A 13,910-nucleotide genomic window follows, 5' to 3' on the forward strand; every position below is an offset into this window, starting at 1 on the left:
TGATTTTAGAAATGGGTTATGTCAGAATGCCAGATGCAGGGGAGGGCACCAGGATGAGGTCTCTTGTTATCTGGTGTGCTCCCTGGGGCATTTGGTGGGCCATTGTGAGCTACAGGAAGCTGGACTACGTAGATGGGCCTATGGCCTGATCCAGTGGGCCTGTTCTTATGTTCTTAACTACAATTCCCAGGAAGCCTTGCAGGTCTCTTGTTATCTGGTGTGCTCCCTGGGGCATTTGGTGGGCCACTGTGTGATACAGGAAGCTGGACTAGATGGGCCTATGGCCTGATCCAGTGGGGCTGTTCTTATGTTCTTAACTACAATTCCCAGGAAGCCTTGCAGGTCTCTTGTTATCTGGTGTGCTCCCTGGGGCATTTGGTGGGCCGCTGTGAGATACAGGAAGCTGGACTAGATGGGCCTATGGCCTGATCCAGTGGGGCTGTTCTTATGTTCTTATGTTCAGTTCAGCTGGAGAGGTGGGGGGGGAGGTGCGCCAGCAGTGATCCCACCCTGGATTGGGAAGAGGGTGCCCCACCCCCCCACTGCTGGCTGCCATCACCATCTCCGAGGAGAAGGTGACAGGTGAGTGGGCTGGCTTAGAGGGCTGCCCCCACAAAGCCCTTCTCATGCACCTCACAGAGGAGGAGGTGGGCCAGCTTGGGCTGGGCCTGACTCACCTAAAATCATGGAGATTGACCAACACCTTAACAGCGTGACTGGCAGTCCCAGTGGGGCAACGCCCTGAACTGGAGTTGCTACTCCCATCAGTACTGTGCACCCAGGGCTGGACATGGACCGCCAGCCAAACTGAGTGAGGCATCTGTCTGTCTGTCCCACTAGTTTCCAGGTGTGGCTGTCCGGTGATCTGCTCAGGAACCACAGGAAGATCCTCCTCTGCAGACCCTGTAAAAAGCAGAAATGAAAATTAGTCCCTGCCCAGGACACAGGAACAGAGATCGGAGGCCTGGACTCCGGGTGCCACTTGCCTTGCTCATCCTCCCCACGCTGGGGCATCTCCTCTTCCTTTTCCCCACAGGTGAGTTGCTGGTTTGGTGTGTCTGGAGCAGAAATCCAGCCACCAGGCAGCAAGTGCCGCTGGCATTTCTCCGCTTCCCTTCAGCAGTCACTCAGACTTGGTTCTCGGGTCCTGCCAGTCTGCACGTATTGTGTCCAGCCCTAAATGCGTGTGATTGTTTTTGCTGAGAACCAACCCAAGTATCCTTTGGCCAAAATGGATGACCCACGAGAGATCTGCGTTTGACTTGCCCAGTCCAAATGGCAAAAATCAAAGCAGCTGTTGGCGGCAGTGGCATAGCTGGGAGGGGTGCAAAGCGCTAAGTTTTGCAGGGAGCCTCACTGCAGCATGCAAGTGACCCCTCCCCTTCAGAGCCATGGGGGGGGGTGGAGCAAAATGGAGGCATTTGCTGTGGTGAGGATCCCTGCAAAACTTGGTGCTTTGCACCCCCTCTAGCTATGCCAATGGTTGATTCAAATCTGGGCTGGGAATTTCAAGTTCAGTTAAAGTTAATTTCAAGTTAACTTCAATTAAAGTTCAGTTAAAAAAACAACAACTATGATTATATTTTCCAACTTTAGATATGGGCCAAGGTTCCCTACACTTCATGTCAGTGAACAAATCTCAACTATCTAATCTGGGCTGAGTGATCTTAAATATGATCCAGGCACGAAGTCCACAACTTGGTTCTGTTTCAGGGGACTTTACGGAAAAACCAGATCACGTTGGTTGCTTCATGGTGAAACTGGATGCTTTTTATTCCAGAACCCTGCCGTTTGTGAAATGTGCCTTGGCACTCGTGAGTGTGTGTGTCTCAATTATCTATTTCATGTCTACTTTGCCCCGTTCAGGTCGTGGTGCCGCACAAGATCTCAGGAGTCCCATAGTCCCTCTTTGGGGGGACTCAGAGTCTGCATTAAATGCCCACATTCTCTCTTTGCTCTCAAGTATGGATCTCAGATGTGCTAATTCAACCTGTTTTTAATGACCTTCTTTGTTTCAGTCGGCGGTTCTGCAGCTGCACAGGTGCCAATTTCAGGTACGTTGTCGCTCTATATAAAGCAAAGAAAAATTGTGCTACTTCTTGTTCAGCTTGTTGTAACACCAGAGAATTGAGAGAACAATTCTGAAAGCTTTTCCACAGCAGATCTTGGATGTTCCTAGAAGGGGGTGGACAGAGGTGGAGATGTTTCTCTCTGGCTCAGAAGTCTGGGGCACCTTTTGTTTTAACTTGCACGCTCTGCCTCTGCTTGGCCCTTCAGTGGCCATGACTTGGCTCTCACTATCCCAGCTGTGGGGTCCTCCTAGTGGATCCCAAGGAGCCGGAGCCAGCCCTGATTGGATGGCCTCTTCCTTCTAGAGGTGCGACTAGTCAACGGGCGCAGCCGTTGCCAGGGCCGCGTGGAGATCTTCTACAACAACACTTGGGGCACTGTGTGCGACGACGACTGGGACATCGTGGACGCCAACATCGTGTGTCGCCAGCTGGGCTGCGGCCACGCCATTGCCATGCCAGCAACCCTCTCCTTTGGCCAAGGGCGGGGGCCCATCTTCCTGGACAATGTGGACTGCAAGGGGAGAGAGGCAGCCCTCAGTGAGTGCAGCAGCCACGGATGGGGCATCCACAACTGCTACCACTATGAGGACGTGGCCGTCACGTGTAACGGTACAAATGTTTGGTTTGGTTTGGCTGTGATGGAGGGGGAAGGAGTTGAGCTTTAGGCTGCACAAAAAAATTACCCTCTGACATTTTGCAACTAAAAATGGGACCAGACTTGGAGGGAAGGGGACAGGCCTGTCTGACACGAGCAGGCCAAGCCCCCTGGTGCCCAGGAACAAGGCTGGCTGCTGCCCTCGGCTTGGCAACCTTCAGTCTGGAAAGACTATGGTATAAGCCTACAGCACCCGGTATTCCCAGGGGGTCTCCCATCCAAGTACTAACCAGGCCTGACCCTGCTTAGCTTCCAAGATCAGACAAGATCAGGAGATAGTGTTCAGTATAGGATTGTGCTGCCCTCTGCCTTCACATATTTCTACCCTATCACACCCTGACACCCACCCTGGATTACCCCTACATTTCCCCCCCCAGTGCCCAGATCACCTCCTTTAATGACCCAGTTAGACTTCCATGCCCCTCCGTGCAGGAAAGTCTCATGTTCCAGGCACTGGACTTTCCTGGACACCCTTGGGTCCCTCATGGGGAGACTGTGACAAATGTGGCACCCTGACACAATCATTCCTTCAGTGGATAGTTTGCTGCCACCAGAGAAAGAAAACCAAAAAGAGGGTCGTTCTCCTGTGCCCTCCCTCCTTTCTTGAGTGAGCCCAATTCCTGGGGTTCCCACAGCAAGGAAACTAAAGGATTACTAAAGAAAAGTCCAGGGAGCCCATCTGACTATCCCCAATTCTTCTGCACCTAAGTACACAAGAGTATCTAGTGTTGGGCCTTGTAGTGTTAGGCCTGGGAGATCTATTGGGGAGTACTACCTTTTTACTCTGGTCTGAGCGGCCCTTCCTCCCTGACTTTTGGAAGGGTGGCAGAGTGCCAAGTGGCTGCCTGTACTGCAGTTCTGGATCACAGTGACCCACAGGGGAATTGGCCCCACCAATCTTCCAAAAGGGACCCATGTGTCATTGGGACTTGTTACAGGGTTGGCCCTGCACACAAGGCTTATTGTCCAGTGCGGCAGTAGGAAGAGGGTCCAGGAGTAGACTTTTGTGTGAATGGACTGGAGGTGTTGGAGGTGCTCCTCTTCCACTCCAGTCCCCCTTTCCTTTTTGAATCCGTGGAGTGGGAAGAAGAACTGGGCAGTCTCAGCAAATGGTTGGCCTTGGGCTGCCTTGAAGTGAGCTGCCATTTTGTACCTGGCTTTGGTAAGGGGAGCTTGGGGGTCTAGTAAAACAAAAAGGAGAGCTTGCCAGCCTGACATCTGCGATCCCATGCCCGGACCACGGTCATTAATATCTGTGCCTCCCTTTTGGTTCTCGTTGCAGAGCTGATGCCCACTCAAGCGGCAAGAGGCCCCACCAGCAGAACCACCACAGCCTCCTTACAAAATGGGGAACGTGAGTGCTTTTCAGAGCTGCCCAACCTAAGTGGGAAACGTTGACTTGCTCCGGCTTGCTTTCATCCCAAAGCCAGCTCTTCTTGTCTCACACCTGTTCTCACCAATAACGTGTAGCTTGTGTGTATTTGTGTGTGCGGGAGGTGACGCTCCATTTTCCAGTGTGCAAAGATCGGTTTTTCTCCCGCTCTGCACTCCTTTCCGCAAACAGGGACAACCACTTTTGTCTGCAGTCTCATGTGAGGTTTTCTCCAGAACATTCTCTGACATCATATCAGTTCAGCAAATGACTGGAGGGGCTTACAGTTATGCAGCTGCCATTGGTCAGAGGAATGACCAATAGCTGCCTCTTGAGGGTCTTTCCCTTCAGGAATGGTGGTGGTTTATTATGTACTGAAACTGGAATGATAATATTGGCAAACTGGGTCATGTTATAGTTATGCATTCCAGTGTCAACCTGTTGCTGCCACAGGGACGAAGAAAATTGTCGCACCATTCAGGCTGATCCCCGTCATCAGCATTTGTGAGTTGCAACCCAATTAATTGGACTCCACAAATATGTGTGGCTTTATTGTGTCACAAGACTCCCTGTCGCTTGCATTTAACTTATGCATTTGTTGAACACTTTTCTTTTTACAAGAGTGACAATCACAACCTGCTCCCCTGGTACTCCCCCCCCCAGGTGATGGGAGCATTCGGCTGGTGAACGGTGCCAACTCCTGCCAAGGCCGTGTGGAGATCTTCTACAGAGGGAACTGGGGCACCGTCTGCGATGACGACTGGGGCTTGAATGACGCCGGTGTGGTGTGCAAGCAGATGGGCTGCGGTCATGCCAGGGACTACCGGACCAACGCCTACTTTGGCTATGGCACTGGGCACATCCTCCTGGACAACGTGAATTGTGATGGGAGTGAGCCACACCTCTCGGCCTGCTACAGCCTCGGCTGGGGCATCCACAACTGCGGCCACCATGAGGATGCTGGGGTCGTCTGCTCAGGTGAGAGCTTGTCATGTTGGCTGCCGTCCTGCTTCACCCCCCCTTTAATTGGAGGGGAACAGGACCCTCTGTCCTGCATCAGGATTTCCTCTTCCATACAGCTTCCTGTTTCCTTACTGTGATAGTCCAGTAATTTTCCACATTTTTCTTCCCATGGCACACTGTGGCCCTCTGTGGCCTTGGCATCTTGTGATGTCACTTCTGGCTTCTGGGAGACTCTTCTGGGTTCTGTGGCTCTGTTTCTAGGGCAACTGTCTGTAGTAATGAATTGCCTGTCCCTCTTCCTCTAACAGCCCTGCCCTAGTCGCCCTAGAAACACAGCCACAGAAGCCAGAAGAGTTTTTCTTAACCTCTGTGCTCCAAACTCCAGTGGCACACCTGCAGACCTTTTGCAGCAATGTTGACCATCGCTGTGATAGGCTGGAGGCTGCTCCAGATCCCATTGCTAGCTGAGGTACGGCTGGTGAGGTATGGCTTGGTAGCACCTCCTCAGCGATGGAATTCCTTTCCCCTTGGAGGCTCACAAGGTCACCATGCTGCAGGCTTCTTGGTGGTTTGTGGAAACCGCTCCTTCCACTCATTCCTTTTGGCCTGAGCTGAGCTTGTCTCATCAGTCTGTTTTCTTGGGTACACTGCACTGTGATTTGGCTGCTGTTGCCTTTGCCATGTTTTATTTAGGGAGTTGCACCGTTCATTTTTAAATGAATATTATTATTAGAAATATTGTATTTATATACTGCTTCTGTAAACAGCAAAAGGAATGAGGAGGTGATTCTCTGCCCCATAGGGACTCCCATTCTAAAAGAAGCATAAGAGAGATATGAGCAGCAGCCAATGGAAAAGACACCACGCCAGGGGGGACAGTGATACACCAGTCTCTGCCCCTCCCACTTCCTGCATTGGAAAAGGAAGAGGAGGATGAAACAGAAGAGGAAGTGTGGAGGACAGAAGAGTGACAGGCTAGAGTGACTCTCCTTTCCCCAACACTTCCTGTTCCTCCCTATCTTATTTTTCCAATCCAGGGAGTGGGAGAAAGACCAGTGGAGGTGAGTGAGTGGGTGGAGATTGGTACCCCTTATCAATCTGCTGCCTGAGACTTCCATCTCAGTTGGCCTCTTGGGTGGGCCAGCACTGGGTATTAGACAACCTCAGTTCCTATGCAAGCTCATCTATGTTTGTTTAACGCACTGGTTCAGAAGCAAATTTCAAAACTTTATTCAGTAATCGGCTCTGATGCTTTGAAGCAGTTTAAAGCCATTTTATGCAGACTACTGTTACCCTGCACATGCCTGATCTCATCTGATCTTGGAAGCTAAGCAGCGTCAGGCCTGATTAGTATTGGATGGGAGACCGCCTGGGAATACCGGGCGCTGTAGGCTTATACCATGATTTCAGAAGCTAAGCAGGGTCAGGCCTGGTTAGTACTTGGATGGGAGACCGACAGGGAATACCGGGCGCTGTAGGCTTATACCATAGTCTTTCGAGACTGAAGGTTGCCAACCATGCACACTAATATCAAACTCTTCCTCACAATGTAATTCTCTAAAATAAATGTTTCACATGAGAAAAAAAACACTTTCTTGTTTTCTAACATCTCACGTTTGCATTTTTTATAAGTTTCTATAAACCCAGCGCATTAACCAGAATTTTTATAAAAGGAGGAAAATAAGATACAAACAGTGATATGGGAAGCAGAGTGGCTGAATATTGACTCACTTCATCTGAAGCAGTTGCCACTTTTTGTGGCTGGGGGTTCTGCTTTAGTGTAGCTTCAAGATAAAGAAGGGAATTTGTTCTAATTCCCTGGGGAAAGAAAATAAAAAAACTCTTCTCAGAATCAGTTTTCATGTTTAGGTTTGACTCACTCATTTTTTAAAATCAGTTTTTGCTGATTCCATTGGAAGCCGCTACTAGAAAGTTGAAAAGTGAGTTAGGGCATGTCTATCCTATGCATGTCTACTCAGAAGTAAGTCCCATTGCATTCAATTGGACCTACTTATCACACCGCTTCCTTCTACTACAGCAGGCAACCATGTGATCTTAAGGGTTCTCAGCTTCCAAATACTTACTGATGTAATCTGGATGAACCCAGAAGTCCTCCCAAATAATAAGAAAAGGGTAATTTATTTACAAATAATTCTTAAAATACATAGCACTACAAAGGTACAGAATACTGACAAGCCATTCAATATTTACACACAGACCCTTAACAAGACTAATAAAACAACAACATTAATCTTTTACTAAAGAGTCGTCCCCCCCAATACATTCTAAATAGTATTAACCTCCCCAAGAAAGCTCAGTCTCTCCCCACCAACTGGAGGAGGTTTTATCAGTAACACACCTCACTCCCCCTTCCTTCCCATTCAGCCTCACAGATGCCTTCAACTCCCAGTCATAGGCCCAGTCATCCCAGGTCAAGAGGGGGAAAAAAATCTCAGTTGGTATTTAAAGTAAAATGACCCCAGTTTCTACCTTTCCATGACACTACTCCCAGGAAAGTATGCATGGGATTGCAGCCTTAAAGAAATAGGTTGTTGTGCTGGCCTTCCTGATGCATGGTCTTTACCTGAACTTTTGTGATGGGCAACGACACAGTGAGATGCGCCATCTAATCTTTTTACACTGTGGTGTCCTTGCAGGACTTGGGTTCACAACAGTTGTACCGATCACGACCTCAGTGGCCCACAAATCTGAAGAGTCATTCACTGACACAGGCACAGGTGAGGGGGGAGCCTTGGGGGTGACTTGGTTGACGAATCATGTTTCAAGGAAGTAAAGCTGTCGCAGCCGTGATGTTGGCTTGCCACGGGATCTTGGGAAGAAACCCTGTGAAAATCCCTGTTACATGAAGCATGCTCACACTTGCCAGCTCCCTCTTTCCCCTTCGCCCAGAAATGGAGTCACTGAAGTCAGCATTGCCGTGGGGGCCCCCGAGGAAGGCTTGGTCCACTGGAACTGCTGCTCCCTCTTCCTGTCACCAGCCAAGTCTGGCCATGGCTGACTGAGTTGTGGGAGGGAGAAGCAGGTGCCGCGGTAGTCCTTGGTGCATGCTCCCAGTTGAATTTCCGGGACATCTTGCCCTGGGTGTAGTGTCAGGGTGAGGTGTCCCAGAAATGGAACATGGAGCTTGCCCAAAGGAGGGAGGTTCACTGTGGTTCTACCCCATAGGGGTGTGGGGAAGCTTTCTGAGTGAAGGGAGGGGCAAGCAGCGGGTGCAGCAGGAAGGACCCAAAGGAGAACTCTCCTCTGCCTGCTGCTTAGAAACTGGGCAGAACTGTCCTCCTTCAAGCTGCCTATGGGCTCAGGGGTTTGAGGGGGCTTCAGAGGTCGGTTGGGTGGGCCCTTAGCCAGGGCCCTTGGCCCACCCTGGCCAACCTCTGTCATCAGCCCTGAGCCATAGCAGCAACTAGGAGGGCCTGGAGATCGGTGGCAGCTTTGCATGTGGATGTCTTGGTCCAGCCTTTGGCAGCAGCTTCAGAGGGACTGGGAAAGACCCTCCTCTGGCCAAACCCTGGAGAGGTGCTGCCAGCCCGCACAGGAAATGCTGTTGTCCAGCTGTGCACTGGAGAAAGAGCTCATCCCCTCTTGTTTTCAGGGAGGGAGGGCACTGGAGCAGCTCAGTCAAGCAGAGGTGATAAAGGAGACCGTTTAGCTGGGGATGAGAGGATTTTCCTAGTTAATTCCTGGTCTGGCCTGCGGATTCACTTTCCCCTGCATTTCACTCTCCGCAAGGTTTAACTAGGGACGTTTGTATGAAGTTAAGCCTGCAGCTGGAGCATGCACACGTGATCACAGCTTTTGGCTCCTCCAGTTCATTTATCTCTTTTCCCCACGCTGTTGACCATGCTCAAGTGTGCATGACTGAAGAAGCCATGCAGCACCACGTGCAGCCCTGTTGTTCTGACCCTGTGTGTTTCTGCAGTCACAGGCAGTCAAGATTTGCTGTCTCTGGAGACCGAGGTGATGACCACGGCTCTTCTCCCGCTGGAAAAAAGAAGTAGGTGGCTTTTGTACTATGAAAATGAGACCGAGGGCGTCATGCAGATGCCTGGCAATATGGACATGTATGCATGCTTTGTGCAATGGTGGCAGGGAATGGGATGGTTCCATTTCAGACAAGCATGAAAAGGGACTCGGTGGCAAGTGTCAGTTCCATGCGCTGCCTCTTCTGCCCTGTTCCAGAGAAATCCAAAAACAGTAGGGTGTCGGCAGCTCAAGGCCATGAGATTGTCTGGCCTGGCATCAAGGCTCAGCGGCATTACGTGGATTAAAAATGTTCATACAGTTTGCAAAATCACAGTCAAACTCAGTGGCGTAGCTGGAGGGGATGCAAAGCACTAAGTTTTGCAGGGAGCCTCACCGTGGCGTGCAGGTGGCCCCTCCTTTGGAGTGAGGTGTACACTTCTGTTTCCCCCCTCCCCGCCTGGAAAGGGGAGGGCAAGGGGCTGCTTGCACACCACAGTAAGGCTCCTTGCAAAACTTAGTGCTTTGCACTCCCCCCAGCTACATCACTGCATATTTGTCTGCAGGTGTGCGAGTGCTCATTTCTTGCAATATCAATCAATATAATGTGTTCAATAAAATGTTCCTTCAGTAGTTTCAGAAAAGGCCCCAAATATATATATATATATATATATATATATATATATATATATATAAAAATGGGTAGAGGTAGACTGTTGCAGGGAGTGGGGATATTTTGGAAGGTGGTCTTTTGGATGGCTCACTTCCGCACACCCCTCTCCGACCAGCAGGTGGCGGCATCCGACTGGCAAATGGGAACAGCAGCTGCCAAGGCAGGGTGGAGGTCCTTTACGGGGACACCTGGGGGACCGTTTGCGACGATGACTGGGACTTCCCCGACGCACAGGTGGTCTGCCGGCAAGTGGGCTGCGGCTCGGCGGTCATGGCCACCATGCTGGGCTACTTTGGCTATGGTGCCGGGTCCATTCTCCTGGACAACGTGAACTGTGCGGGCAGCGAGGGTGACCTGGCTGACTGCTTCCACCTCGGGTGGGGGCAGCACAACTGTGGGCACCACGAAGATGCTGGAGTCATTTGCAGAGGTGAGAGAGGCACATGTGCAGCATCCTGCTTCTCACACTGGGCAACCCAAGAGGAATTCCCCCAGCAGGAGGGGAAGGCAGACTCACCTCTCACTGTGTCTCCCCAGCATCAGAGATCCAGAGGCGTCTTCCTCCGAACCTGGAGGTTCCACGCAGCTGGCCTGACTAGCAGCTAGGCCATGCAGCAATTCTGACTAGGAACAGAATTGTTCTCCATCAATTTGTCTCATCCCTTTGTGAAGCCATCGGTGGCGATTTCCCATCCTGTGACAATGAGTTCCGTAGATTCACATCACCCAGTGTGAAGACATACTTTCTTTTGCCCACCCTGCAATCTCCTACTAATCCATTTAATTGGGTGGCTGACTAGTGTTTAAGGGCCCAGTCCTGTCCAGCGTCCCAGCGCGAATGCAGCCGTGCCGATGGGGCATGTGCTGCATTTGGTGGTTGGGGGACAGTCACAGAGGCCTCCTCAAGGTGAGGGAGCATTTGTTCCCTTACCCTGGGCTGTGTTGCAGCTGCATCCATGCTGGAAAGTTGGATAGGATTGGGCCCTAACAGAGGGAGGAGAACTCCCCCAACTGTTTTTACCTTTGGGGGGATGCTTTGTTAAAAACTTGGTTAGAGTGAACAGCTTGTGCTGTGAGCATCTAAACCAGCCTTATGCTGAGGCAGCCTTTGGTTCACTGACAGTGAAGAAGTGCAACATGTCCCCAGCCCCAAAGAGGTGCCAGACTCTAAATAGCAAGCGCACCCTGAAGCAACTGTTAATAATAATAATAATAACTTTATTTTTACCCCGCCTTTCTCCCCGAAGGGACTCAAGGCGGCTTACAACATATTAAAAACATAATTTAAAAACAAATAAAAACTGTTCAAGGCAGGCTGACTGCATTTCTGCTGTTTTCCTTGCTCTTACCCCGGCTTTTCCCGCATCCAGGCTCAGAAGAATCCAGAGACCACTTCCAGGAAGACACATTTCCCACCACCACCTCAACCACCACTCGGCCTAAGGATGGTATGTGCTGAATTGTCAGTGGCAACATAGGAATAGGCCCTGCAGGTGATAGTCCAGGACAGTGATTTTCAGTGTTGATCTTCTCCTGACACACTGACCTCAATGGTCTTCTCTATGGTCTTTACCTCTTGTGATGTCACTTCTGGCTTTCGGGAGACTCTTTCAGGTTCGGCAGCTGTTTCGAAGGCAACTGCCTGTAGTAACTAATTGTCTGCCCCTCTTCCTCAGTTGCCAGTTTCAAGGGCAACTGTCTGTAGACAGAGCCACAGAACCCGGAAAAGTTTTTCGGTGATTTTCAATCACTGTGCTCCAAAGTTCCATGGTGCACCTGCGGAGCTTTCGTGGCACACCAGTTGAAAACCACTGGTCTAGGACCACCTTTGCTAATTGGGTAGGAGGCACTTTTTCAAGAAGTGCCTCCTCTTTTAGAAGAAGGTGCTCCTCTTTTATTTAGCAGGCGGAGAGTAACTGGCCCGCCTCACCCCAGCAGTGTCTTTTCTAGAGGCTGCCTGCTGGTGTTTTGCATCTTTTAGATCAGGGGCGCCCAAACCCTGGCCCTGGGGCCACTTGTGGCCCTCGAGGCCTCTCAATGCGGCCCTCAGGGAACCCCCAGTCTCCAATAAGCTTCTGGCCCTCCAGAGATTTGTTGGAGCCCGCACTGGCCCGATGCAACTGCTCTTAGTGTGAGGGCGACTGTTTGACCTCTTGTGTGAGCTGTGGGATGAGGGCTCCCTCCACTGCTTGCTTTTTCATGTCTGTGATGCAGTAGCGGAGGCAAAGAAAAGGCCAGCCTGAGCTACTGCAAGTCCTTCATTCATTCATATAAGTTCATCTTTAATACAGTCACATGTAAATGTATGTAAATTTATTCAAATTTTAAATGTAAATTAATTCTTTTTATCCCCGGCCCCCAACATAGTGTCAGAGAGCTGATGTGGCCCTCCTGCCAAAAACTTTGGACACCTCTGTTTTAGATTGTGAGCCCTTTTGGGACAGGGAGCTGTTAGTTGTTTGATTTTTCTCTATCAACCACTTTGTGAACTTTTGTTGAAAAGCGGTATATAAATACTGTTAATAATAATAGGATAGTCCAGTGAAAGGGGTGGAGCAATGGCGTAACAGATGCGGGGGACTTCTGTTCTGAAAGCTGCCCGGTGTGCCACTTGGCATCAGGTGGAGAACTGCAGTACCACCACCTCCTGTTTCACTGGGTATTCAGCGGTTGCGGAGAGGTCCAAGGCTGGGACACCAGGCCCATCATCTCATTGTTGGGCACCACTTTTTTTCTGATCACCCAAAAGAACAATACAGCCATTTTACAAACATTTTCACCTTTTCAGTTAGAATTCTTCTCTTTCATTTCTGTGTCATATTGCTATTGATAGCACAAATTCTTAACCAGTTCTTGGTAACAGGGGAAAATTGGAGAGAGGCTGCGTTTAAGAACTGTGGATATCGCCAGCCTGTTCTTTGGGAACTGCGTGTTCTTACGGACTACTGAAGAAACAAATGGTGCTGTTTTCTTTCGGCACTTGAGAACCCTCCCTCTCCCCCCTCTGTAGGCTTCTTGCGCCTGGTCAATGGCAGCCATCGCTGTGAAGGCCGGGTGGAAATGTTCTACCTGTCGCAGTGGGGGACGGTGTGCGACGACGCCTGGGATCTCAAGGACGTGAAGGTGGTATGTCGGCAACTGGGCTGCGGGGGTGCTTTGGCTGCCTCGGGAGAGGCCTGGTATGGCCAGGGCACCGGCTACATTTTCCTGGACAACCTCAAGTGCAAAGGGGACGAGGCCTCCCTCCTGCGTTGCTCTCACATCCGGTGGAACGTCCACAACTGTGACCACTCGGAAGACGCTGGCGCCCTCTGCAACCTGCTATGACGTGGCAGAAGGTATGTTCCAGGCTGCCTGTGAGCACTGCAGTCGTTGGTGAGGATTCCTTTTTATTTTGTCCACATTTCTAGACCTTATGATTGCAAATAGTAGTTTGAAAATGAATGAGAAATGCCTGCTGAAACCACAGGAATGGAGACACGAAATGACTCGAAAAGGGACTTAGAGAAAGTCACAGAGGAGGAGGAGAGGGCCATCACTGGTTAGTAGCATTTAGCTAAGTGGGAACCTCCATGATCAGAAAAAGTCTACCTCTGAATACCAATTGCTGGCAAGCCAGGTGAACCTGCAGGCCATTAACCAGCCCCTCGGTCAGAGCAACCTATTGCTTGCGTGCAGCCAAAGCTGCCTGAAGGCCACCCACCCACCCTACACGTCTGGAATGGGGGGGGATCTGAAGCTGGGTGCCACCCTCTGGCATTGTTTCCTGGGCAATGCTCAGAACCAGGTCCTGCATCCACTAAGCCTGAGGAGATGACTTATTGCTTTTCCAGGCCAGTGCCGACCCTTGTGAGCAGAGCGCACGGACTGCACGGCTGGGCGTCCGCAGGCCCCGTCTGAAGCCTTCTCCCTGCAATGGCGACTTTTGCATGTGCGCATCTGGGAAGGAAGGCGCCTGTGCAGCATCTCCCAGAAGCTTCTGTCCATGCAGTTGGTGCACCTTTGGAACGTCAAGGCCTTTTGCTGCACGCGCGTATCCCGCAAGCAGGGCCAGCCTGTTCACATGGCCGAGGGGCCGTCACCTCTGGCAGCAGAAGTGCAGGAAGCTCCCGTAGCAGTAGCACCGTCCACCTCTTCCACTGTCACCACTGCTCCTGCACTCACTGGAGTGGAAAAGGAAGCGGGGAAGGGAGC

The 13,910-nt window shown here is 50.8% G+C and overlaps 1 protein-coding gene across 1 annotated transcript; it reads left to right on the forward strand.

Moving 5' to 3' along the window:
* Positions 1-918: 918 nt before the first annotated feature.
* SSC4D (scavenger receptor cysteine rich family member with 4 domains) lies at positions 919-13,639 on the forward strand. The gene is made up of 11 exons (XM_066636391.1): positions 919-1,036; positions 2,019-2,054; positions 2,376-2,681; positions 4,010-4,081; positions 4,763-5,077; positions 7,720-7,841; positions 9,041-9,077; positions 9,832-10,146; positions 11,087-11,164; positions 12,727-13,054; positions 13,550-13,639. Exons 1-10 carry the CDS (start codon positions 919-921, stop codon positions 13,041-13,043), a joined length of 1,716 nt encoding a protein of 571 aa, XP_066492488.1. The 3' UTR covers positions 13,044-13,054; positions 13,550-13,639.
* Positions 13,640-13,910: the final 271 nt, after the last annotated feature.

The sequence above is a fragment of the Tiliqua scincoides genome, chromosome 8 (assembly GCF_035046505.1).
Source record: "Tiliqua scincoides isolate rTilSci1 chromosome 8, rTilSci1.hap2, whole genome shotgun sequence".
Classification (NCBI taxonomy): Eukaryota; Metazoa; Chordata; class Lepidosauria; order Squamata; family Scincidae; genus Tiliqua; species Tiliqua scincoides.